Below are 27,087 nucleotides of genomic sequence, written 5' to 3'. Positions count from 1 at the left end.
ACTGCCTCACAGCTATTCTGTTCTGCCATTCTACTTTGAAGTCTTTATGTTCTCTGTTCCTTGGCCCATTTATCCCTGGCGATGCTGCATCAAAGAGCATGTTGGTGTTGATTTAGCCACTTCTTTTTCAGCAGCTTTCAATTGGAAGGATCTTTTAACACTAAACTTTTCAGCTAAGAAAAATGCCCTTTAAACCATTTAAATCTGAGGTCCATAATTCAGAATTTAAACATTGTGGAATTATTCACTAAGAGCTGCCAAAACAAAGTCAACATCATGACCTCCATGATGTACATTGATGAATCTGGTCATAGAAGCAGTAGCATAAAAGTGGCAAGCTGTGAAGCAAACTACTTCAAAAAGTAAAAAAGTACTCTATTTGGGGGGTTTTTTGTGCCCTCCCCTTTCCCTCAGAAATCAAAAATAATAAAAAGGCAAGAGCTGTATAAATCTTTTCTTTCTTCTTTTGCATTTCGATTTTGCTGGCAGCTTATTTTTCAGTAGTGACAGTAAAGCCTACATATTACAAATGCCACAGTACAGAGGTGGTGTAGTTAGTAGTATAAACCATGAAAAATCTGGAGGACAAACAGAACACAGGAAATACTTTTCCACAGCTTTAAACTATACCCAGCTTGTTTGAGTTTGGTTTCTACGGCCATTGTGCATTGTGCTTCTGATGTGTTCTTCATGCCGAGATTTCTAAAGGAATCCTAATCTTTTTATCAAACTCTTGGCCACCCTTGACCTCCCATACTCTGCCTGCACTCCTTTCTGCCAAATAGTCCCCTTAACAAGAAAATCAGCAAGAACAATTCATTTTCTATTTCTTTCCTTTCAATTCCTTTTAATGAAAGCAGCTCAAAGTGAACTGAAAAACTTGAGTACTTGTCAGACTTCTCAGATCACAGCCATTTTTCTCAGTATTGTAAGTGGAAAAGAAGGAATGAAAGGCTGCACTCAGGGCAGGCTCTAGCCTTGGTCTGTTGTCACCTTTCCCTTCTGCTGTATTATAATAAACATGATTTTTTTGAGGACCCAAACATGGTTTCCTAGAGATTCAAGTGTGCATAAGAAGGGAAAAAGACACCTTCTAAGAAGAAATGCAATTTTTCTCGTAGTAAAGGGAGTATAACCATGAAAGGATCTACACACTAATAATAAAATGATAAAAATAGAGTATTTCCTCGGCACTCATTAACTGCCATGGCTTCATTGCTTTTAGTAGTCTAAATAGTACCTGCTATCAATCTACTCCAACACATAGTTTCCACAGAGAAATGAGAGAAATCTAAAAATTTAATAAAAGTCTGTTAACACTTCAAAGACCGAAAATCAACTCGAAGAAGATGAATTCAGCTGATGTTGCATTTTACCAGGAAAAAAACCCCAAGTTTGAAGCCCTTCCACTAAAGCCAGCTGAAAGATTTTGACCACCTTGAAACAGATAACTTCATACAGTCACATAAGCTTTTGTGTAGTTGGATGTTTTGAATCTTCCATATGTTAACCCATTATACACTAATTAAAGTGGGCAGCTCAAGAATCAATTCAAAAGCATTCTCTGCAGGCTGTCTGCACTGAAAGCTGACTTGACTTAGCAGTGAGGCATTTGATGAGTCACCCCAGAGTGCTGGACTTCTACTTCTTGAAATGTACTCCATTGCTTTGAACAGTATTATTAGTAAATGTGGAGAAATATCTCAGCTGGCTAGAAAAGTAGAAGGAGAAATGAAAGTTTACTTTTCCTAACATACTATATTTTTCTGACCCAGGAATATTTTGAGCTACCTGCACCTGTTATAAGCGAGACACTTCCAACTTTAAAGCTGCTGGAAACTGAAGAGCTGAATAGAAAAAAAACCAAAACAAAACACAAACAACAACAAAGAAACAGCCAAAAAAACCCAACAAAAAATAAAAAATAATAAAACCTCTCCATCCCTTAGATAAACAATTCCCCTATGAAATGATACAATCATCTAACAGTTTGGGTTGGAAGGGACCTTCGAGATGTGTCCATTCTTCCAAACACAGACATCATGGAAAACTATGTCAACTTTTGAATGTTTCAGTGGAAGCTGGGAAAATTGCTAATTAATGGACTGAAAGGAAGCCAGAATTCCAGAGCTTTGGTACCTAAGCTTTCAGACTTGCTCACCTCACCCCATGAAGTCACCCAAATCCACTACACTTAAAGCTGGATCTCCCTGAAGTAGCTTCCCCTGGGAAAACCTACTCCCACCTCAAGAAGAAATTAAACAAATACAGGTTTTTTTCAAAGTGTAAGAACAATTTTCTCTGATAATCAAAACTCTACCTAGCTTGATTTCTCACCTCTGGCTAGCTGCATATTCCTAGGGTAAGATAATACAGAATGTGTGCAGAGCACTTCTGATATACCCTTCAACTTGAGCATCCAGAGCTAGAAGATGCACCTAGATCATCATGGTTAATAACCAAATAGAGCAATACCCAGCTCTAAAACATTGCAGTCAGCTGTGAAAAGGAGTATAACATTCTTTAAGCAGTATATAGGCTTTGCAGTGGAGTTAGAACATGTCACTTTTGGACAAGTGTTCTTTAGTTCATACCTGCCTTTTCCATAAGTCAATAACTTTATGCAGAAGTTCATCATCTTCTCCTGGTCCTGGACTGGTGATCAGAAAGTCTATGTCATGTCCAATCTTCTTACCCCTAGAAGGAATAAATAACAAGGACAAAATTGTTAAGTTCCTGTTGAATTTTGCTCTGTTTTCAAAGAGAATATTTTTTCTGCATTATAAAAAAAGTTCGCAGAATAAAGTGATAGCAATGTTGCTTGAAACATAATCAAAGTGGAATCTTCTATGTCTATTATGGGGTCTATTAGTGTTCTTTATAAAATAATAATTACTTTTTGATCTATGTCCTCTGTTTTTCAATTAGATACTACAGATCCATTTGCAGATGTTAAATCTCTCTTTCTTCCCCTTAAGTCCCAGAAAGGAAGATTTCAGTCATCTTTGGATTTTAAGAAAAGCATAATCAAAATACCACATTACACATTATGAATCCAGGGCAGTAATAGCAGATAAACCTGCCAGTCAGACTACCGCAGGCTTAAATATTCTTCTTTGCTTTTGATGGACACTTTAATGTATAAAACTGTGATTATGAATCATTTTATTTTTTCTTTTAGCAGCAGATATAAATCCTTCGACTATTTTGCATTTCTTCTCTTTTAAATATAACAATTCTTTTTACAGAGATGGAGGTTGATTTTTCTTTTGAGGACAGTTCGTCCTGAATGTGCCTAAAGCCTGTTTATTACAAGCACTAAGGGTTTCACAATTAAATCCATGTGCACAAAATTTAATTGTAAATGTTAATGAAAAATTATGTCATAATCCCTTGTTTTTCCCTGTTTAAGTCTAAGCATTCAGCTTACCTTTCATCTACTTACCAAGGGTGTTAAACCTAAATCTGATTAAGATGTAGCTATCATTGGAAAACAGGCAAAAGCACATTACTGGAATGTTTCCCTTCAGAATCATAAAATGTTTGAGAACACATGAAAATTTATCTCACAGTGCAATTCATCTGAGTACTGCAGAACCAATACAAGGTTTTAATTTTGTTCTAAATACTGCAACAGGAACTGCATACACATTTACTGAGTGCAATCAGTCCAGCCTAAGGAGAAATGAGCAGAGGAGGTATTTCTGCAATGACAATATTTCTGCATTATGGAGTTGATGGAGTAAGCACCCAAGATCTGGAGTAGTGACACTTACGTGTAGCACATCTCTAAATGTTTTTCATGTGTTTATGGGAAAAGTCTGCTCTTGCTGATGTTCACGAGGGTGCGTGATGTTATAGCTCAGGAGGGTTTCTGTCAACACTGTGTCAAGTATACAGAGAATTTGTGAACTACTATGCAAGCAATGAAAATAAAACTGTGCAACCCAAAAGATCTTTTTTTTTTTGCATTTCATTTAATAATTTATTCCCTTAAAATAATGCCTAAAACTTGGCCTGGTTTCTTAAACTTGGAAATTTGTAGGAGCAGAACTGATAGGCGGACTTATCAACTGCCATTTGTGTGACAGGAAGTCATCTAACTGATGGATAGTTGAACAGCATTAGCACAAAGTTGTAAGGAGATGAAAGCCTGGGGTTTGCATTTGACAAGCAGTCTAACTCACTATAATGCAGCTATTGTGCTGTGTCTGCAGCAAAGTCGAAATTGCTTAAACAGGTGGAAATTATTTCAAAAGAGGTTTCAAACAAAGCATCAGTCTAGGCTTAGAAACTGAACAGCAATTCAAACTCAAGAAGTTAGAAAATATTTACTATTCCATGTAACACTGAGTTATTTTCTAGGATGCCATTCATTATCTCTAAAATTACAATAATGCAAAGCTCTTACATAGCACTTTTTACTAATATGACTCAAAATATTTTCTCAAAGGGAAGGAATTTACTATTCCTATCTTTGAGATGCAGAGTAGCATAAGAAAATTTGCTTAAAATTATTTTTAAAAGAAATCAAAGGAAGAAATTGGAAGCTGATGGAATTGGGAGCTAATTCCCAATGCTTCCTCAATATAAGCATATTTTAAGTTAACCACATCTACAAAACCTGCATCAATCAAGCCATAAAATCCCAGAAAATCCAAGGTGTTTCACTGGCCATCTATTTCCCAAGACAGAGAGTACTTATTGAAATGTTTTCAGGAGATTTTAGGTGAAATTAGAGAGTTTAAATCTTATATAAAAGCACACAATATTAGTTATTGTCAGAGTTATATTTCAGGCTTTTTTGAACTAATTCACAACGGATTAATTTCTGACTGAAATTGTTAAGCTGTTACTGGAACATTTAGTCTAATTGCCACTAGTAATCTTTACCAAACAATGTATTTCAGCCTAGAAAAATGTATTATTTTCCTTAAAATAGAAAAACAACGTAGTAAATTAAGAAGATGTATAATATATATTGTTCCCAACTTGTAAATCATGTAAAAAGTTGCAGCAAAGAGTACATGGATTCAGACCATCATTCTATTGAAGCTGAAATGTGACCATTAATTTCATCAGAGTAGGGTTTTTCACATATATATACATGTAGATGTATTTGTACAGGCATACATACAAACATACAATCATGGGAACTCATAAAGTTACATAAAGGGCACATAGGATGGCATAGGGCCAAGGTGCTCCGTACACGGATTTGTAACTAACTATATACCTAAAGACTAGAAATGACACAGGGCTTGATTATATACAAGGTAAACACCATGGTGCCAGATGTCTGGTTTTCAAAAGGGTAATGAAAACCCAGAATTCATCACCTGATGAGGTGCCTCAGCGATGAAACCTCAACCTCTCATTCATTCCTGAAGCTCACCAAGGGGAACACTGCAGGTTGCAGTCTTTTTCAAATCCCATCACATTCAAGAGAGCAGGTTCCTTACAAAGGGCTACAGACAGGCTCCAACAGGATCTAGAGACTGAAGGGAGTTAACTAAGCATCATTTACTTAAAAACAAACACCAAATTGATGCTAATATTGCCTGGTTTTGTCTCTCATTTCATAGCCCAGTGATCGGTGCAGTGATTCCTCATCTTTTTATTGCCTTATTTTCCTCAGTTAGGAATACTGGCATTGTTCCTACTTCACAGGAAACATCTTTCAGTCTTCTCTCCTTCTGACTTGTACTGGGGTACAGTTCCAGGACCAGAGTTCAGAATTTGGGTCCATGCCAGTGTTCACAGGTTATTTACTTGTTATTAGCTATTGAATTAAAACCACTAAGCCAGGAAGGAGAACACCATTTGATGTTTACACAGTCAAGTTATTTGTCATTCACTGGCTGTTAAATACAAAACAGAGCCAGTGCTTGGTACAGGGAGCAGGGTCTTAAGAGTTTTCCTCACTTGAAAGGCATCCGAGTCAGTACGCTACACTGCACTCCCTCTGGATCTACAACTCTCCCGTTTTATGTTGCAGGGTGGCATAAGCCCACCTGAGGTTTTAGCACACTAATGAATGATGGGAGACGTAGGGATTTTATTCTGGCACACCACAGTTTACATACTCTAATCACAGGGATTTTATATAAAATGTGGGTACTTCTTTTAAAATACAAAGTGGTGTAATGACGTTTTAGTAAAAATAATATACACCCTCTTAATATGTATGAGAATTGCACAGAACTTGTCTATTTTCTATGCCTCCTGTGAGGCGACAGTGATAATCTCTCCAGTTTCTACATTCTACCTGGGCATAAGCAGGATCTGGAAAATTATTTGCTTACACCTGGAGTTGCTGAGGCTCTGGTGAACCAGGAGCGTAGATGTACCCCAGGAGCAAAGTAATCATGGACAGGGCTGGAGAGTTCAGGTTTCTGAGCCTTCGAGCAGGAAAATACTCAAGTTCTGGATTTCCTATTCAGATACACTTACATCTTTTTCTTCTCTTTTAATTTAAACATAAACCCTTACTGGGCTGGAGCTATAAGAAAACCAGAACCTTAAAGAATGGAAATTGCAGCTTACCTTTTGTTCTAATAATTTATTCAAGCCAGAAGACTATAAAAGACAATGCACTATTAATTGTGTTCAATTCTTGGCTGACTAAACTTGTATAGAGCTGGTAAATGTTTCTTAGCAGTCAATTAACTACCTTTAAGGTTGTTGGAATTATCTTTCTTACTGTTATTAGATTCCAAGTCATCAAATATAACTATCACTATGACTAAAACTTAAAGATATGAATGTATGGCAGAGGATAATCATACTATCTTAATCTACAATGGCAACACCTGCGTGATTAGACATTTTGTTTGTATGTGTGCAGAATATTTTGAGATACTAGAAGAGTACATAACGACTAAGCCACATCAATGACAATTCTGATAAAATTATTTAGCTGAGGAAAGACAGACTGACATTTCCCTACTACTCATAAAACTTCACTATCAGAGGAGCTTAAACCAATTTTTTGCAGCCGTGAGTTATGTGTCAAAACCCTGAAAACCACTTAGCAACCTTTGCACTTACACAGAGTTCAAGAGGATACAGAAGATGAAACTGTATTTCCAAATGTGTTTTTGCATCTGGTAAAACTGTAAGCTTTTCTTAACCTTGCAAGCCCTTGAAGTGTGTGAAATACAAAGTGAAAATTAACAGCTTATGTTTTAAGAGTGTTGGGATTTCAGGAGTTTTCCTTTTGGTTTTTTTCTCTTAAGGAATTTTTCCTCATACGTGTTGCTAGGAGACAATAACAACTGGATACTTAAGACAGACAAAAGACCTGGCCACAGCTCGGGGGAGGGGCCCAGCTGGCTACTCTCTCTTACCTGGGGTTTTCTCATGAAGGGGAGAGATGCCATAAGATTTGGACTGGGAAAAAGGGGTTGGGTGCAGCCCCTAGCCCTCTTGTTCTCTTGGCGTTCAGAGGGGAGAGAGGCTGTGGTTGCTGTGGGAAGAATTCATCACCACTGCGGGGTTCTACCTTCTGCTGCCTTCCTTCTACCGTGAGTGCAGCTTGCTCACTGGAGCGGCTGTTACACTGGGACCCTATTTAACATCCTACCTCACTAAAAGAGAAACTTTTTTTTCACCATCTGCTCGGGTGTCTCAGGGAAAACCCCGGGATCCTGAGCCCGCTTTTCGCTACCCTGCTGGGAGCCAGGCCTTCACTGCCCCGCCCCCACCATTTTTTGGCACTGCTCCAAGCCTTCACTACACTGCAGTTCCACATGCCCTGCCTGCCAAGACATCCCAGGGTTCCCACTGCAGCTCCGGAGTTTGATACACCTTGTCTGCCACCCGGGAATTGTGCTCGTCCCTGCTGCTCCAGCCTGCTGTTCCCGAGTGTCCTGGTGAGGCACGAGGATCAGCTGCCCAAGGGGTTTGTGAAGCTTTTCGTCCATCTCTTCCCGGGATCCCAGGGCACCGGTGCCGCGTGCTCCCCGAGCTCGCTCCGGAGCGCCCCCTGCAGCCGCGGGGGAACCATCGCACCTGCCCTGCTCACCGGGAGCCGCCAGCGCCCCTGCCGGCTGCGAGCGGAACTGCACCCGAGGGGAAAGGGCCCGACAGCCGAGAAGGCTGGGACTGGGTTCCTGGTCCTCTTTGCTGCTACTGACATAGTTATTGTTGTTTGCTTGCCTTGTTACACATATATTAGTGTATTATTTAATAATACACATGTATTAGTGTATTATTCCTATTTCTCCTATCATTGCCTGAAAGCCCCTTAATTTCAAAATTACAGTAATTCAGAGTGAAGGGGGGTTCCATTCCGAGGGAGGCTCCTGCCTTCCTTAGCAGACACTTGTCTTTCAAACCAAGACAAAGAGTAACTGCATCTCCTGCTCAGGCATATTTCTAGAAAATATAATCATCAAAGTAAAGTCACAGAGAGTATAATATCTTCAGATCATCTGTCATAAAAATGATTTATCATTACCTTTTCTATTGACATTGTATTGTGCCCACATTATTACCCACTTCTCAGTATTGCTAAAACATGCTGGGCTTAGACTGCAAAATTTCAAAGAAGAAACACCTTTCCTTGTTAACAGGCAAAGTCCTAGATTTGTTCACCACCATCTTCCCTACCAGCTTCTTTCAACTGGGAGGATTAGTCTCCAAGAGCGACTCCTTTCTGCAGCTGTGGGCAGCTCTATCCAGGTCTGCCACTATTCCCAGTACATACACTCAGCTAAGCTTGCTGTACCATCATTTTTTTTCACTATCATCCTCTATGTCCAGATTTCTTTCAGGTCTACATAATTTTGCCCTACAATTTGATTCCTCCCTTTTTGCACAACATGGATAATCTATTCTTAATATTTTATGCTCTACTGAAGTTACATTGTCAGTTTTGTCTGCTGCTTAGCATTTAGAGACCATAGGAATGATAAGGAAGAATGCACAGATCTAGGTACTTTTTTGTTTTTCTGGCATTCTTTCCTCGATTTTACAGGCTCTGTATTAGACCTTTTTTGCCTTCATGGGTACACCTCACCTTTCTCATCTACAGCTCTTTAAAGTGTACCTGGTAGTTTTTAAGTTCCTAGAATTACATTCGGATAGACATAAAAGATTTTTCTTATTTGACAATCCAACTGTTACCCTGCTGTGGAATAAACCAGAAGAAATAGGATAAATTCCAGGATAAAATTCTTCTGTGAAGGTTTTCAGACCATTGAGGTGATTAACACAAGGGCCTTCCTGCAGTACTAGATGATCAGAAAAATAACTTCTGACTTTAAAACCTTAAACACTGTGCTAGATTTGTCTGTGGTTTACTTAGGCTATTTGGTAATGGGTTCCTGTGACATTTTGCTTTACAGACTGTATTTTCCTGGCTTCAGAGATTCTCACTTCATTCAGAGTGAGATTATATACTTTTTACAAATCCTTCTCAAGCAAAACTCTCACTTTACTTCTGTGTGAAAACAGTTCTCCAGTTAACTGATTTACCTCAGGTCTGTCCTTGTCAGCGAAATAACAAGCAATTTGCCTGACTTCGGATTAAAAATGGAAAGGCAACTAGGAATTTTGGACCAGGAATCCAGTTTAGTACCATGTTTTTCAGAGCAGTCCAAAATACTGTTTCTTCACAGATACCATATTGTCCAATTGATTCTCAAAACCGTCTTAGGAATGGCATTTCTACACTCTTTTTGTGAAAGATGGTAGTTAATATTCAGAAGAAAAAGATTTTCAATAGCTGCTCTGAAAGACCATCAGAGATAGCTGTGGCCCACTGGTTCTGCAGTCTCAGAATCTGGACTGGAGACAAGCTGGACAAGTGGTATTTCTATCTCTCAAAAAACACAGATGAAAAATTTCCAAATAATATTTTTTGCAGTTTGTTGTTGTTGTTTTGGGGTTTTTTGGTTTGGGGATTTTTTTTGTTGTAAGTCACAGCATAGCCATGACTACATTTACCAAGCAAATACTATTGGTGCCTTAAGAGGCCTCCTCAAGAGAGACTAGACAGGACTAAGGGAATAAAAGTAGGTATTTATTTGAAAGGCCTTCAAAGGTACCCCCTGGGGAGCCAGAGGCTATTGCCAAGATGGACGACAGGTCACAAGTTCTTCACACTTTTATAGGTTTGGTTCATTTGCATATCAGGGTTAATTCTCCAATTAAAGCTTCAGTTTAATGACATAATTCCTCTCAGCTTGCCCCCCTTAGAGGCAAAGTTAAAAACTAAGGCATCACTATCTATTCCTTAATCAGAGAAGATTCTTGTTGGCCTGATAGCATTAAAAGTGTTGAATGAAGTCCCATGTGTGTTAAATCCTTCAGTGTTTAAACAAGCATCTGAACTTTACACGAGAACACTGCCACAGATACTCAGAATCATTACTCATTTGCATGAAGTCAAGCATATATATTTACTGGTAGACTGACAACTAACAGGTGCTTATTTCCAATGTCTGATCAACTATAATAAATACTAAAGAAGCATAAATTTTTGTGGGGTTCCTGGAATTCAGAAAATTAATTTCATGTAATTAATTACATTATAAATCTTCAAATCATACACTCATTTGACGGCACAAAATATAGCACAGTGAAGTGGGTGCAAATAGTGGTGAACAGAAACAGATTTGGCATAGTCATTTCAACCTTCTTTCTATGTGACTGAACTTTTTATTCCTGTCAAAATTGTGGAAAAATAATAATTGCAGAGGAAGACACAAACTCTCAAACACTGGGTGTTTGCTAATTTTCCAGTTAATCTATTTGGTGAAACCAGATTGTATTTACTAACAGTTTATTTATGGTAATATTCAGATGCTAATCAACATTCTACCTATGACATTTGCAGCCTACACACTGAATAAGAAAAACCCCATAACTCTGAAATATGTTATGGAGAGTGTTATCAGGAAAGACATTGAAAAAATCAGTCCATCAGGAATTGCTATGCAGCCAATATTCACCATAAAACTGGAAAGATTTTTTTTGCTTCTCTTGTTCCTGAGCATTTTATTGTACAGCTGTATTTTGATACAGAAAGCTAGGAAAATCAGTAAAAGTAATCTCAGATCTACACGGAGTGGGCCTTAGACAGCATGTGGAGAGTCTGCACAGAATATCAGAGGATGTAACTCTCCCTTCCTTCCAGAGAGCTCAGATTAAAAGCAATCCATCTGAAATTCATTTATGTAACAAGTTGGATCCTAGCTAAGATGCTGGAAGCTGATACAAAAAAAAAGACAAGCCTTTTATTTATTGAAAGAGATATGGAGATTCATTATATGTTAAATTAAGCACCATCTTCTCTGCATTCTTCTTTTAGGAAATGCAGGGAGGACAGCTTCTAGACAGACATTGCCAAGTGATTTGAAAATATGTGAGGCCATTTAAAGATTTTCTTGAATATAGATGAGTAATATGCATAAACATATGAGAAGAACAAACGCAATTGCTGAAGTGATGATTGTGTGGCAATGGAAAAGGAATTAAATGTTGCAGAAGGTTACACATAGCTGAAGAAATGAAAATACAATGATATAACACAATGATCTTTTGTTTGAGCAGCAAACAATAAGTAGCAGAATCACTTCTTTTAGAAAAAGCAAACAAATAATCTGTAAGAACCATAAAATGCACGTTCCTGAGGGGAAACCCTAGTAGCCTTGGTGTACATGCACAGTAAAACATGTAATTACAGCTCTAATGGAACATGCACACATATGTACACATAGTGCAAACATTTCTTTCTGTCTGTTCTGATATCAATGCCATATTTTTAGTCTAGGGAGGTGTCCTCTGTGCTGGGTCTCATTTAACTCCCATGGCAACAGCAATGTAGAACTATTTTTTGACATCAGTTGAGTTTGACCAAACAGAAGTGGCACAGGAGTTCTGTCTAATAACTGCAGTCCTGATTAAGTTGCTTCTGCAACCTATCTCCAACCAACATGTGGCTTTCAGGAAAAGGAACATACATTTTTATTCCAAATCCCAGGTAGTCTGCATGCCTGTGGATTTGCTTATTAAGCAGTCTTTGCTGAGACATCAAACAGGGGATAGACAATTTCTTACAGCCAAATATTAAAACAATTCTGAGTTACTGTCAAACTATGAAGAACTACATATTTTCTTTGCATAAAGGCCCTTATGAATAGAAAAAAACTTCTTTAAGCTTGAAGTACTGGAGTGTGACAGTCCTACAACTATTACATAGGAAGTAAAATCCTGGCTGTTTGACAGAAGAAGAATTATATCAATTGTAAAATAGTTACAGAATAATTCTTGGCTCTGATACTACAGATTTTCAAAACCTTGTTACACAATGTCCCATCTTCAGATATAAATTATTAGACTTTTAATAAAATATAAAAGTAGTAGTCTACAAATTAGACCAATAAGTAAAATTCTCTGAATATTTTGCCTAAAGAGAATTTACTGAATTCAGAATTTAATCAGAAGTTTATTATTCCAGCACATTTTTTACCCCAAACTTTTTTCAGGTCTGATATCTGAACCCAGAGTAAGTGGCTTTATTGACTCAGAAGGACATTAACCTTTGCTAGTTATACAATTAGTACACTGACAGGAAATGAGCAGAATCAGATCTGTGCAAGGGTTTCTGAAACACTGATTTCGTGCTGAAGGATTTTGTTAAACAGAAGAAATTACTATGTTTGCAACATGGTTGTTTCATTTGCAGCAGGAACTGGGTAATAGTTAAAAGAAGTTAGAAAGTTATTTTGTGACAGAAAGTGTCTTCCAAATTACAATAAAACGCTGTAACATTTATTTGAAGTAAAATGAAACTCTCTGTTCTGACAAATAGAGATTCTGACAAATTCTGACTGTAGAGAGTAGTAGCAGCATAATACTGTAGCAGCCCATTGCTAGCATTAATGACCAGCTAAGCCCTGTACACCACACATAAGCTGTTCTTCAAATCACTTCCAGCTTTAGCTCAGGAGTTTTCCTTAATATTCAGGTCAGGTCCACATTTTCAAAACAACATTTAGATTCAACAGTGTCAATGCCATGGTGGTTCACATACATATCGAGTAGGTAGCAAGAAAATAAATGCTCACTGAAGTGCAAAAGCAACTCAACCAAAGTTAACAATCCAAAAACACTGACACAGAGAAAGCAGAGACAGCAGAATAAAAAATGTAAGTGTTGGCAAGCCTGACTTGCATTGTGCAGTGACCACTTTGTCAGTCGAGGGAGAGGGGATGAGGGAACATTCAGTCAGAATAAACCAGGGGCTCCCAAACCTGCCAAACTCTACCATCAGCTTTGTTTGTTCTCTAGGTGCTTGATCTCCACCTTAAACACAACGAAGACATAAGATCAATGAGGATGCCAGAAGCAAGATGCCATTTTATAGTTCACCAAATTAGACAGAAGGCTCATCTATACTATTTATCACATAAAGCCATATTATGCTTCCCTAAGTTTGGAGTTTTAAGAGTCATAGATCACTCTGATTCCAGAATTAAAACTCAGAAACACCTTCCATTGCAGGACAGGGTAGTAAATAGGAAGACAGAGCTGTAGAGATTACCAGGTTACTTTATGCAAAAATTAATTACAAGTACTAGATGACAAATTTTGAGCACAGTTATTAAAAAATAATAACCAAGAAGATTCCTCCCCATCTTAACACTGCAAGTATCTATGGCAATTGTCATTTGTTATACCCCTGATTCAGTGAAGGCCAACACAGTCAGTACCTGCTTTTCAAAAATAAAGTAACACACCTGAAGCAATGAGGAAAATAATAAACCAAGATCCAATCAGGGCTCTGTAGAAGACAGATACGGCTTCTTCAGATAATTTCTGCTCTCCTGGTTGTTATTTGAATTAGATCCTAATTGCCTTTGAAGGCAGTTTGACACTAGTGGTTCCCAGTCAGTGTCAAAATTAATTCCCTCTTCTTTCTAATGCTACATAGGTGGTAAGGTACAATAAAACACCTGTGGAGATGAAAAGTGCCAGCGTGGGAAGATACCTGTCCTAACATTTTGTAGGTGGACTCCTGAGTTCAAGGCCCAGCCTTTCAGTCAACCTTCTGCATTTAGTTTGCACCAGCTGATAAAAATTTTGAGTTGAATATTTCTGGAATTCTAAAGCCAGACTGAGACTTTTTATTCAATATCAAAGGAAATTCTGGAATTCCTGCCCCTTGAGGACTAATTCTTCCCTGATTGTACATTAGAGTGCTCTTCTGGGGTATAATTAATATCTGTTGGATGGTTTAATAGGATGCTGATTGATGTCTGAAATAGCAATAATCTAATTAAATCAACTGAAATAAATTCTGCCACTAGCAAAGACAATTAAAAATAAAACTGAAATAATGATATATTTAACTGAAAAGATACCATATGGTTATGAGATCTACCCCGGTTCATTTTGAGGGAATTTGGTGGTAAAAAAATTGCTGTCATAGCTTTGTCTGCAGAATTACTTTCCCACTAATTTAAGAATAAAATTATTTAGGTTACATTGTCTCTGAAATATAAACATAGTGAAAACTGAGAACTGTTCCCCTGGCCAGCTATAAATCAGGCTTCTTGAATTGCCAAAGGTAGCATATAGCAGCTTCTTCACCCAGCCAAGTAATTCAACATAAACCCAGCTGAACTATGTAAGTATTTGGCAAAGATTCACAGGTATCTTCTCTGGAAAAAGTGCTTGAGGGTGGACGCTTCATTAAAATGCTATTTTTCTTGCCCAGTGTAACAGTAATTCTAATTCACTGGAGGCAGAACCCATTTTCCATGGCTCTGGAACATATTTATTTTATTTTTGAAGTTAATCCAACTCTACAGCGAAGCAGCATTGGGAAAAAGCTCTTCCCTTTAAGGAGCAGAAACCTTACAAGACAGCATAAGGGAATACAGCTCTAATATAGGATACACAAAACAAGCATTTTTGGTTTCTCATTTATTCAGCAGGATATCGCTGCTATTGTGCACCCATAGCTTCTGTTTGAGAAGATTTTTAGGGAAAGACCTAACAATGCAGAGAATGAATTACTTAAAAGATCTTCTTTTATCAAGTCAGGAGAAAGAAGCATTACCTGCTGCAGCAGAAAGGACCACATTGCTGGTTATTTCTAGAAGTTTTGTTCTGACGGTAAAAATCAATGAAGTGAAGAGAACCAGTGAAAAACCTGTGCAATAGCACTTAAATTTACTTGAAACGTAATTTCACCCTCAGTGACTACATTGCCTCAAAAAAAGTGCAGTAATGCATGGCATTCACCTCGTCTCATTAAATGCACTTTCAAAGACCAAAGTATGTCATGCTATGCTTGACTGTATCTTTTATGACCCAAAGGAAACTTAGACATTTCTCAGAATACAAGACACTTGGGTACTCCTCTTCATGTCATGATGATGGGTTTGCTTTAAGTTTTGCTTCAACAGATATTTAATGCAATAAAAGGAAAAGATAAATCAGAAAGCAGTTATTCAACTGAGGATCTTAAATGACCAGTGTAGCTAAACTTAGAGCTATTCACTGATCTTAGAAAGCTCTCTTAGATTATTTGCATTTAAATTATTTAATGTGTTAAACATATTCTATGCAAAATCCTGAAAATATTTCCCTGCCCTGTGAAAACAATGAATGGTGAATGGTGTGTTTATATATTGCCTTCTGTGTACCTTTAGCCAAATGGTTATTTCAAAGCATATTTGGTTTAAAATAAGACTGTGTAAGGATTCTCTTATGCACTAGCATCTAAGAAAACCATAGTCATGGAACAACATGAAAATCTGAATGGAACTCAAAATCTGAAGAACTGATTAAAAAAAATATCACAAAAACATTTTAAAAAAAGTGATTCACCTATTTTTGTATGCATTATCTTGAGGAGGACCACCTATTATTCACATGCTGAAACTACTTCTCTCCAACCTTAACTTCAGAGTTTAAAAACAGAAAAGTAATTTCTGTGAAAAACTATTGCAAAATTGTATTTTATTGTACATTATTAAAATAGTTCATAAAGCTAGTCTTCCACCAGTCTGGTTCTACTAAGACAACAAAATGGGATAATGGCCAACATAAGAATTTAGTCACCTACTTGTTATTTAGAAAGTATGGCTCTCTCTAGGGATTGGAATAGTTGCACAGCCTGGATGGTGCTGTTGTCCTCTGGCTTTCATGGAATGGGTCAGGTTGCAAGGGACCCCAGAGGGTCATTTGGTCCAACCTCCCTGCTCAAGCAGGGGTATCCCAGAGCACATTGCACAGAATCGCACCCAGATGGTTCTTCGATATCTCCTGTGAGGGAGACTCCACAGCCTCTCTCGGCAATCTGTTCCGGTGTACAGTCACTCACACATGTAAGTAGTTCTTCCTCATTGGGAAGATCATATTTGTCTTCTTTCAATGACATCGATGCCTAAATGTGGCTGTCACCAATTATACCCTGATGTTGAATACTTATCACTTTTGGCTTGCACACAAGATGACTTTGTTGCTAACAGCTTTAGCCTCTCTGAATCCTCTGTTTGGAGTAAATTCACTATTCCACCAAGCAAAATAAAACTATGCTTAAGCTTTGAATCACTGCTAGTGCTGTCTCAATTTCATATAAATAATGCAACTGTACCTGGAAGCTGTCCATGTAATTTCAGGCTTTAAGGCTTATGAAATGTATCATACCAATCTGTCACAGTTTTATTTAAAGCCATGACATATATTGCTGAAGTTTTGCTTTTGCTGTCTTGGCAAATCCTTTAAATTACACTTCATTTCAATCAAGTATTTCAAAAGACATCATAGAAACTTCCTGCATAAACAAATTTTGCCCAGTGCCAATCAATGACAAAACAAAATCACTTAAACACTGTTCAAAAAAGATATACAGTCCAATAAGTATTGATGTGGATTGAGGATCTCATATATTCAGCTGAAATGTGAGGTATGCAGATGAATATTCTTAAAACATCTACCTAGTTTTGCATGTGTAAACTCTTCTGTCAGCATATTCTACAGAAACAAGCTTTCTCACTCTTAAGAAACAGCATGTAAGACAGTGGTACAGCATCCTTAGTTACTAGAAATTTTACAGATTTTAATTATTCTGAAACCTGCAGGAAAAAAGAACATATTCCAATATGTGGTAAGTACTGAGGAATCAGACTTGACTGGACAGAAGGCATGTTTTTATTATTTATAAGAGGAGGCATCTCAGAGTAGACCTGCTCAGACATCCTGAAGTACCTAGTTTCTTTTGGCTTAATTAAAAGCCTTAAAGGTGACTTTAGAATTATGCAAACTGGGAGACAAGGAAATTCAACTACCTCTAATTTTGAAGAGTACAACTAAGAGATCAGTGCACTCAGACACCAGATATTTTGGTGAATTATCAGAGAATATGATGTACTTTAGGGACAGAAACCAAACCAAAAAAAAACCAAACAAGCAAAAAAACAACATCAAAACAACAACAACAAACAAAACACTAAGAAAGGAAGGTAAAGAAAATGACCTCTCCCTCTATCCAAAAATAAATTAAAATGAGAGGATGAAAGAGAAGGTTAAGTTTTTTAGGACTTCTGTCTGACTTTTTTGGAGGTAGTTGGTGACTGGCACTTTTCAGGACAGACTCCGACAAATCGGGAAAGCACTGGACCCTTCTAGATCTGGATTATCCATTATGTATAGCTATTATTTTGTTACAAGACTAATTCAGGTGCATCATCCACATTCTGCTGGTGTTCTGCCAGAGAAAACATTTGGCCAGAGCTGGCTGTAGATTATATATGTGCTCCAAATACCTAAAGGTAGGATGGAATGCTTGCAATGCATTGACATTCTAGATTGATAAGTCAGAAAGCTTTCCAGTTTTTTGTTTCCATCTCAGCTGGTGCATAAACTGCTCAGGTGCCACATTTCAAAAAGCATTAGTTGCAAAGCAAAACCTCAACTAAGTGAGAGATATATTTCTAGAACAATAACCTAGTGATCTCTTCAACATCATTAATAATGCAGCAGAAAAAACAGAAAAGCCAGCTGCATTCAAATTATTTACTGAAATAAGTAAACAAAAGTCTGCATTATTAATTATGAAAGGTGTATATTAAAAAAATGCTTTCATCAAATTACTTGTCACACTATTTTTTTTGCAATCAGTAAAAAAATTATTTTGCAACTAACGTGGTTTCCATTTATCAGTTTAGATTTTTTTTTGTCCAAGACAAAATTGCTTGGTTCAGAATTATATTTCTATTTTACTCAGAATCTCATAAATGTGTAGAAGCTTATATTTAAGATATGGTATTTTAATTTAAAGAAGAAAGTAAAAGTTATTTTTCTATACTGATACTTTAACAAAATTAACAATCAGCTTCATAGCAACAATTTCTGTTGTCCTGAAGTTTTCTGGCAGTAGATTGAAAATGTGAATTCAAACCCTGTCCATTTTAATTCTCTCTAGCTAATTCTCTTGAGTGTTTCAAAAGTCTTATTCCTTTAACATATCCCTTTGTCACAGAAACTTTCATCAACAAGTTCTTTTTCATGCATGTCTAATTTGGCATTTCTAAAAATCAAAACATTCACTTTAAACAATTTAAAAGACAATATTAATGTTCACGTGAGGAAGGAAACATGCATTTTCAGAATGTCTGAATGATATTAAATGTTCAGCCTGGGTTTCACTTACTTGGCAGTGATGGGACAATCTGTAGAATCAACATACCATAAAAATAAAGGTTTCTATTTGCTTCCTGCTCAGCTGTACTGGAAGTTATATAAACATGACAGTTTTTCTATTACAATTCCTTGAACTGAGAAAGAGATTGCTTGCATCCACAGTGGCGGGGGGCGGGGGCGGGTGGGCAGGGGAAAGACAACCAGAAAAAAGACATCTCCCAGAAATTCTAAAATAAAGTAGGATTAACACTTCTGTTTGAGCTGATGGTGTAATGGCCAAGGAGCATAGGTAATTGTTCATGCACTTGGGTTAGTGACAAAGACATGAGAAGCCAACTTTTGAATTCTGGCATTTTGGGGCAATATGTGTAATTCTACATTAGTTGTGATTACTTTAAGGTATTTTATCAATCTATTCCATCAAAGGGGATATAATACACTAATTTCAATTTAAACATTTGTGTAGTTGCCAGCAGACAGCTGCAGCATGGTGAGTTTGAGTCTAGCCTTTCTACTAAGATGCTGAAGTTTTACTCAAGTACTCCTGAAAAAAATATGCACAGTTTAAACCTCAAGCATATGTACAATCTGGTTAGATTTAAGAAAATTGTTCACTCCCTCAAATTTTTAGTGTGAACTGTGGAATCTTTCCAGGACTGAGCTGACATACAGATTTTCAATGACTGCATTTGCAGTAGTAGTTGCCCCTACTGCAAGTAAGGTAGGTGGGAATTTTACAGGCACATAATGCAGAGAAAATGAGATTGTTCTCTTTCAATACTTAATTTGGATTGTGTAATCTACTAATTTTGTCTAACAGAAGAGGACTTTACTCCTAATCTATAGTATACACTTAGAAAACTAGACTTTTACAGAGAAACAAACTGAAATTCAAAAGTTGTCTACTTGGTCTACATCAGTTGTTTGCCAAGGGAGCTGTGTGGTGTGAATGCACACTGTTTGCCAGCAGTTCCCTGAAGCTGAAATAGTTACACCCTTTGGGCCAAAATAGGTTATTCCATTTGAGAAAATCATTTAAACTATACTATCAAAGGAATGCTGCATCTCCACAGAGAAAGGCTGCCAATATATTCTACAAGTATAAGCATACCAGAAAAGCCTGTTAAAGTGTGGACAAGCCTGTCATTAAATCTAACTTCTAACTTGAATAAATCCCTCCATTGTGAAATCTTGTTACCCTCCTTTACAAAATTCCCTTGCTCTGCTTCAAGATGTGATTCTCCATCAGCCTAAGGAGCTCATGAAGTTGACTTAGTCGATTTAATTCTAAATTGAAAACTTCTCTGATTATTACTAACCAACTTCTGTAATTCCCAACCCATGGCAAGGAAATATTCTGCTTCAGAATGTAGCTTCTTAGAGCTCTCTCTGTGCCCTTCCTGATCCAGATACTGTAAAGCTCCAGCCATATATTTTCAGAAAGTCTTTCAAAGAACCAGTCATGTCATATTTCTTCTATTTTTCTGACTTCCTTCTGAAAACAATCCTGACTTTTTCAAACTGCACTGTTTTGTGACCTCAGGCAATGGGACATTCCAATGTCCCATTCAATATAGGTACAGTATAGGTATAGTTTAATATTCAGGTGAAATGTGACGATCCATTCCCTGGGTCACCGTTTCTTGCCAGTTCAATTTCTCAAACAATCAGTTGAAAATGTCCCCCTATTTTGTCATGATTCAACTGAAATCAATGTCCAAGCTCCCACTGACCTTTCAGTGAGAACAGACAGATAGGTTGTTCATGTTTCATTTATAAGATTGGAATGGTGAGGGTAAAATCTACGTCAGCTAAGTGTCAGTGTAGCACCATTTATTGTAGAGATACAAATGCATACTATAACAACATCAAGACATTTCATAAGCAGCAATGAAATAAGGATATTATATCCAATATATAACATCCCCATTGGATATCATATCCGATGAGGATATTATTACTAATGTAAACAAATTAGGTGCAACTGGACACATTAACCTCTGCAACAGGATCAGATAATCAGGAATACCTACTGGACCTGTGTCTAGGTGTAAGATATGCCAAGATAGAAGGAAAATATTTTGCCGTCCTTGATAGCACAGGATACAGCATGTAAGGTTATTACTTTATGAACTAGCATGAGTTTACAAGTATGTATATGAGAAGAAGCAATCCACAAGGCTTTAATGGGTTTGGGGTTTTGCTCTCCAAGATAGCCCCAAGTGATATGACAGAACAGCTATCATAGCAGATGATTAAAACCAAGTCTATCTTATCAGGTTTTGCTGCTATTTAATGCCGATTTTCCATTCTTCAAAAAGATTGCCCGAAACATTTCCATCCACCTCTCCCATAGTACAGCAACAATCCATAATATATTCCACCCTTTCCAAACTGAAAGCAACTAAAAGGACTATTTCTGACTATATCTTTTAATTCATGCCTTAAAATCATACAATGATTTATTGTAAAACTTTTTAGTCTTTTCCTTGTTATCTGACATGTAGAAAATATCCTGTCTGACTCATATTGTAACAAAAAAAAATTTAACTAGAAGCTAGATCCTTGTTATCATGTCCCCACACCACTAGCAAGATCATGTCACACTTAATTAAAATGTTATGGCTGCTCTTGCTCACAGGGATCTGCAAAATGTATCCCTTGGCTGCAAGGTCACCGATGTTTGCAGCTTTTCTCATGATTATCTGACAGGAAAACATCATTCTTAGCTTGTGCTGTCAACCATTTTTACAGCAACTAAGCAGTCTACAATAAACTTTGACTCCTGCTAAAGAGTATATCAGCAATAAGTAAACTCTGCTATAAATGTCCTGTTTTCAAGCCAGGTTCCTACGAATAAAACCATGGAAAAAATGACAGAGCACATTACATAGTATAATTAGAACTGATTTTTGATATCTCGACTCTAAACATTAGGCATTTGATCCTGCAGTCTCTGAACCACCTGGCATCTGAGCCTGCAAAACCTCTTTTGCCCATGGTGAACCACAGAACACCGTTGTTTGTCACAGTAACACTTCACTAAGAGAATGCAAAATTTTCAGAACAACTTGATCTCCGACACACATGCCCTGAGACCCTTACAAGTAAAGCATATTAACAGTAAGAAATATACTCAAGAACACTCAGGCATCAGAAACCTCTCAGAGGAAACAACACGCATCCAAGAAAGACTGCAAGAAAGACAAAATGTATTAAATTGTTTCTATTTCTCTCCTGAATCACTTGGGCACAGGCACTGCAGTTTGTAGGTAAGAAATGCTTAAGTACCGTTGTCTGAAACAAAACAAGAAATAGACACTTGTTTTCTGGTGCACCTAGATATGTTTAACAGAAGGCTGGTGACGTATCATTAGCACTATTCTCTCTTAGCACATTAATTAAGCCTCTTAATCATAGCCAAGCCCTATCCTTGGCCTATTAATGCTAAGTTACAGTTGCCTTTACTGCTGGAAACTTAGTCCAAGACTGCTGCCAGAGTTTTGTTTCAATTACCCTTTATGCAGAGTTCTGATTTGATTTTCCTCTAGAAAGAATGTCACTTTCTTCGGCATGTCTCTTAGTGTTATGAAGACAATTGTTCTGTCTCTCTCTCCTCATTCCATTCCCACCTTGAGCAGCCTCAATTTTGTAAGGCATCTTCTTCTTAGCAGGTAAACCCCAATGAAACTATTTTATAGATAACATGTGAGGAAAAGATCTATCAAAATAGGCATCTCCATCTCGTCAAAGCCATGTATGTCTTTGATTTGGCTGCTTCCGCATTATGTTTCTCTTATCTTACTACTTTATCTGAAATCTCCTCTTTTTTTAATCTTGCTACTTCATCTTTCCTTGAGTATATTCCGCTATCTTAATAGTCCTCCTTGTACCTAATGCTCTATAACTTTTAGAAGATTTTTTTATTTACCAGTTTTATGTAGTACCATGAATATTTTTTATTTTATAACTATATATTTGTAAGATCCTTAGTGCTGATCCATATATGGAAAATATTTTTCAAGTAGTACATTTTAAATATTATACTTGAACATATTTGGCCTAAGTATTAAAATTGATCCATTTAAATTCTCTGACTGAGCATTTCAGAAATCAATGCATGATGTTAGCTGAATTCATGTCAAATGTCTGTAAGAGACTCTCCAGTTATTGTGACTCTTCAGAACAGTACTTCAAAATATGATGCCTCCCCACAATATCCATGTAAAAGGCAAAAACACAAACCATTTTTAAAAAACTTCACTAACAACTTGAAATGTTTGGTTTTGCTACAAATTCTGAGTGATAATTATAGTTGATTGTTTATTCTCTCTAATCACTCAATCTATTATTCACAGTGAGGATTTAGCAGAGCTGGTCAAGAAAATGAGAAAAAGCAAAAGGATTTAGGTAGACAGTTAAAAATAAATGAGACAAATGTTTTAGTACAAGTTGTCAATTCAATTTGTTGTCTAAAACTTCAAACAAAATATTTCAGTGATCTTGCAAAGGCACTGTGATGCTTCGTATTGGTTTCTGTGCCTCTGACTACCTCTTGCAGATGCATACACCCTTGTCTTTAGATGAAATGACACTATATCAGTATGAAATTTCTATAGCTGAGGCTAATCATGAAAGAGAAATTCTGATTAGAAACCTCACTTTGCTAAAGAAACAAAACCCACTTGAATTATAGCCCCTACCGGGAAAAGAATTACATTTCTGCACAGTTTTTCACTGAGAATTGAAAATTTTCACAGAAAACAAACAATACTTATAAATATTTTGGTAGGTATATTACAGGTAACCCTAAACATAAATGTATGATTTACTTCATTCACTGATTTAGTTTCTGGCTATAGAGCTGTTCCATAACACCACTGCTATGTTTTGGCTTTCAATACCTCTTCCCAAACAGCAATATACAAATTCTCCTATCCCCTAGAACTAAAATGAAAAAACCAAAACCAGCAAACAACAAGACAAACATTGCTGAAAAGCCACAAAGATAAAATCCAAAAAGAATGAATCAAATCTTCAGAGAATTTAGATTTTCTTATGCGTAATGAAGCATGTAATAAAATTCAAAACTTAGTGGAAATTACTTATTCATATTCTCCCTTTATCATATTCCCAACATAATACGCCTAATATCAGTAGCATGAAAAAGAACGAGCTTGAGCCCTATCTTATACACTTCAAGTTAATTGCAGCAAATATAACACGACTCTGCTACAGAATATTTCTAAGGTTGCCATCACTCACATTGGATGAGTTTTTCTTGTAAAGAGTTGCTTGTCCTTCTTTCTACAGAGCTTGAAAATGAAGCTTATTCATTCTATGAATACATCTCTGTACATGTTGGTGTTAGGTACCAATTATTTCTACAGCTTCCTTTTTAATCACAAGAGCTTTTATTCCCCCATGACATATCATACTAACCTACTCCCAAATTACCAAAACATCCAAAGAGCAACAGTTCAACCCTAATGCAGGAAGCAGGTTTTCCAGTTTATTAAATTATACTGATAAATCAATTTTAGTACATGCTCTGTATCATGCAACCTGCTTCCCTGCCTCAGCCCAATTATATGTTATAATAATACCTGGGGCAGTCAGACTTAATATGATTTTTTTTTTTTTTTTTTTTTGATGTGGTAACCTATTCAGACTGTCTCAGCACCAGTGCCTGTGTCCTATACAAAAGATCTTTTCTGGATTTATTGAATACATGTTTTATGCTCACTGAAAATTACGTACTTGTATATTAGAAGAATTGTGTTCAAGGAAAGGCAAAACATTTCCCCTTCCAAAACACCAGAGGAGTGTTTTTAATATGTCATACCAGAACTTACTAATTTACATGTTTAATTTCCATAATGCAAATAGTAACCAGTAGTGCATATGCTAATTGCTCTAAAATGATGAATTAATACTTTTCAGTTAACCTAGCATAATAAAAACCACAACAGTTTTTATTGCTAACCTTTTAAAATGGGAATGGTCAGTAGAATATACATTATTAAGTATTTTTTACTGATATATTAGGACTATAAATAATTGTATTATAACCCCCTTTTATAACTTTTCAAAATATTCACTTTGGCCAAACTTGTCCAGAAAATTGTGTAAATAATGCAAAATCTGTTTTTACATTTCTGGAATTCTAATGTTATATTATTTTAAAGAGTGGCAGTGTAGAAGCCGCTGCAGTTCGGAGCTGGGAATACTGTAATTTGTACTGACAGCTGTCACTGCTCCTTTCCACTTAGGTGGGTCTAATGAGCTGGCCATCATGAGAGATTGGTATTTGTTTCAGAGCTGGGACTTCACATCAGGAGAAAGTAAGTTAGCTGTTAGTTATAATCTGACACTCACACAAGCTACTAAAATGGCAAAACTGAACTCAGTGCTGAAATCTGCTCTAACGAAAACACCATTCTCTTGCATTTTGATAAGCAAAGCCAGTGGAAATGATACATCTACAGTCCAAATCACTCTTAGCCCAGCTTTCTACATATCAGACACCCCAGATGGCTTTTGTTCTATCCCATGCTGAGCAGTAAACCCAGAAACCTCTTTCCCCATGCCTGCCCTCATACACAGGGAAGGTTTTATCACAGTGGGATGTCTCTGTTACATAGTGAAGGTTTTGAGACACTGTCATCCAAAAATGAGAACAAACATCAAACAGAATTATGGAAACATCAAAGATGCTTTTGAACAAACTGTGGTAGATTTCTAACAATTTCTATTACTTTTTGTGTAAGTAAAAGGCATGCTATGTTGTAAACAGTAAAATAATCTATGAAAAGGTTAAATGAAAACATTTTACATTAGTATCGAATGAACCAATTTAAAAAACTTTGGACATCTACTGTTTAGGTATTAGATTATTTGTAAGAAGTCAATAAATTTATGAGGGGAATGCGCATTGTTAACTGAAAATTCTTCACACCATTGCATAAAATGCTTTTAAAGTGTGACTTCTGGTCAAATAATTTTCATCATTTCTCAGTCATGCATCTTTCTTAAAGTCTTAAACAGATCTTTTTGAGTTGTTCTTCCTTAATTTCCATTCACTGACAAAACAAAGGTGTGATTTTTTTGTCTCATCTCTGCACATTATCACTAGCACTGCACCACAAAAAAGGTTCTTCTTTTGACATTGCATCTCTATAAATGGATTAAACGAGCTGTGAATATCAGCATTTAACCAATAAAAAGAGATCTTTATTTATTTAGAATGTATCAGATCTGCTTCATCTAAAAGTCTAATTGAAAAGGCTATTCAGGTCAGCTGTGATATTAGAAGACAACTGAATCACATTTAATGCTACTTAAAGGATGTGAATGGGCTAAAAGGAAAAATTAAAAACCCTGGCCATTAAAATTTAATTTGACTTAGTGAAGCCATTAACATTTTGGTTTTATGCAGTGGCAAGCATTCCAAAAGTATTTCCATATAATTTAGAAACCTAGAAGTGCCAAATGGCTGATCCTTACATAGCAAAAATGATTGAAAGTGACCTTACAGGGCAAATCAGAAAAAAAAGTAAAATGAGAAAAATTTTTCAAATACCATCATTAGCTGTCATTCTGTTCTTCCTTCATGTAGAAACTGTCTTTTATTCTAGTAATTGTGCACTTTGGTTTTCATTTTAACATTGAATTCATTTGGATATCAAATGACTTAGACATGAAGATGTGTAAAGAAATAATCTGTTTTTAAGACAATGCCCTGTCTTACTTCTAGTAGTGTACCTGCAATATGCTGCTTTGCCACCACAAGCTTGCCTTTGCAATTTGAAAATGCCATTCCAATATTCCTTATACGCTGTAATAACAAATATCGTTGATAGCACAAAGCATCCATCAATGCAGTAACTTAAAAAACTTTCGTCAGTTTCAAATGAAAACTTTGTCTAGATTAAAATGGTAACAAATCTGATCGTGTATCAGTACATAAGTAAAATTTCAGATTGACTGCCTGACAAGGAAATGGAAACCCCTGGTTTTGGTTTTCATTCTCATTTTTTCCAATTCAGCTTAAAAAAAAAGAGAAAAAGCCAATACAAGAGACTTTAACAGTCCCAAAATAATACAGTCTGAGGTTTCATATCTTGCTTCCAAACATTATTTGTATTGCTCTGGTTTATTTACTAGCAGTCACCATCAGACTTGATAGGAAACAGAAAACACTAAACACTATAAAGGCTCTTACAAATGCATTCCAGAAGGCGTAGGGTGATCATGGAAACTGTAAGACTAAAGGCAGGGGGTTTTCTGGCTCTACATAGAGAGTATGAAATTTCTGCCTTCATAGAATCAGCCACCTGCATTGCCACCTCCATGCTGGACCCACCACTTGAACTAGTTTTAGAGATGAGAGAGGTACATAGCCAAACAGCATCCTTCTAATGA

General features: G+C 36.6%; 1 protein-coding gene across 11 annotated transcripts in view; it reads right to left on the bottom strand.

Annotated features, from left to right (window-relative positions):
* The window catches only part of DNTT (DNA nucleotidylexotransferase), a 162,162-nt gene that overhangs the window by 29,629 nt on the left and 105,446 nt on the right, over nucleotides 1–27,087 (bottom strand). For all 11 annotated transcript variants that reach the window (XM_042019047.1, XM_042019046.1, XM_042019048.1 and 8 more), the window contains one exon: nucleotides 2,595–2,697. In XM_042019047.1, the coding sequence (XP_041874981.1) occupies nucleotides 2,595–2,697 (103 nt within the window). The remainder of the gene's footprint in view (nucleotides 1–2,594; nucleotides 2,698–27,087) is intronic.

Source organism: Corvus kubaryi, unplaced genomic scaffold (assembly GCF_017639235.1).
Source record: "Corvus kubaryi isolate FWS band 111438036 unplaced genomic scaffold, C.kubaryi_AGA036_p1.0 138, whole genome shotgun sequence".
NCBI lineage: Eukaryota > Metazoa > Chordata > Aves > Passeriformes > Corvidae > Corvus > Corvus kubaryi.
Note: the sequence above shows the minus strand (reverse complement) of the source record. Positions and strands in the feature narration are given on the sequence as shown.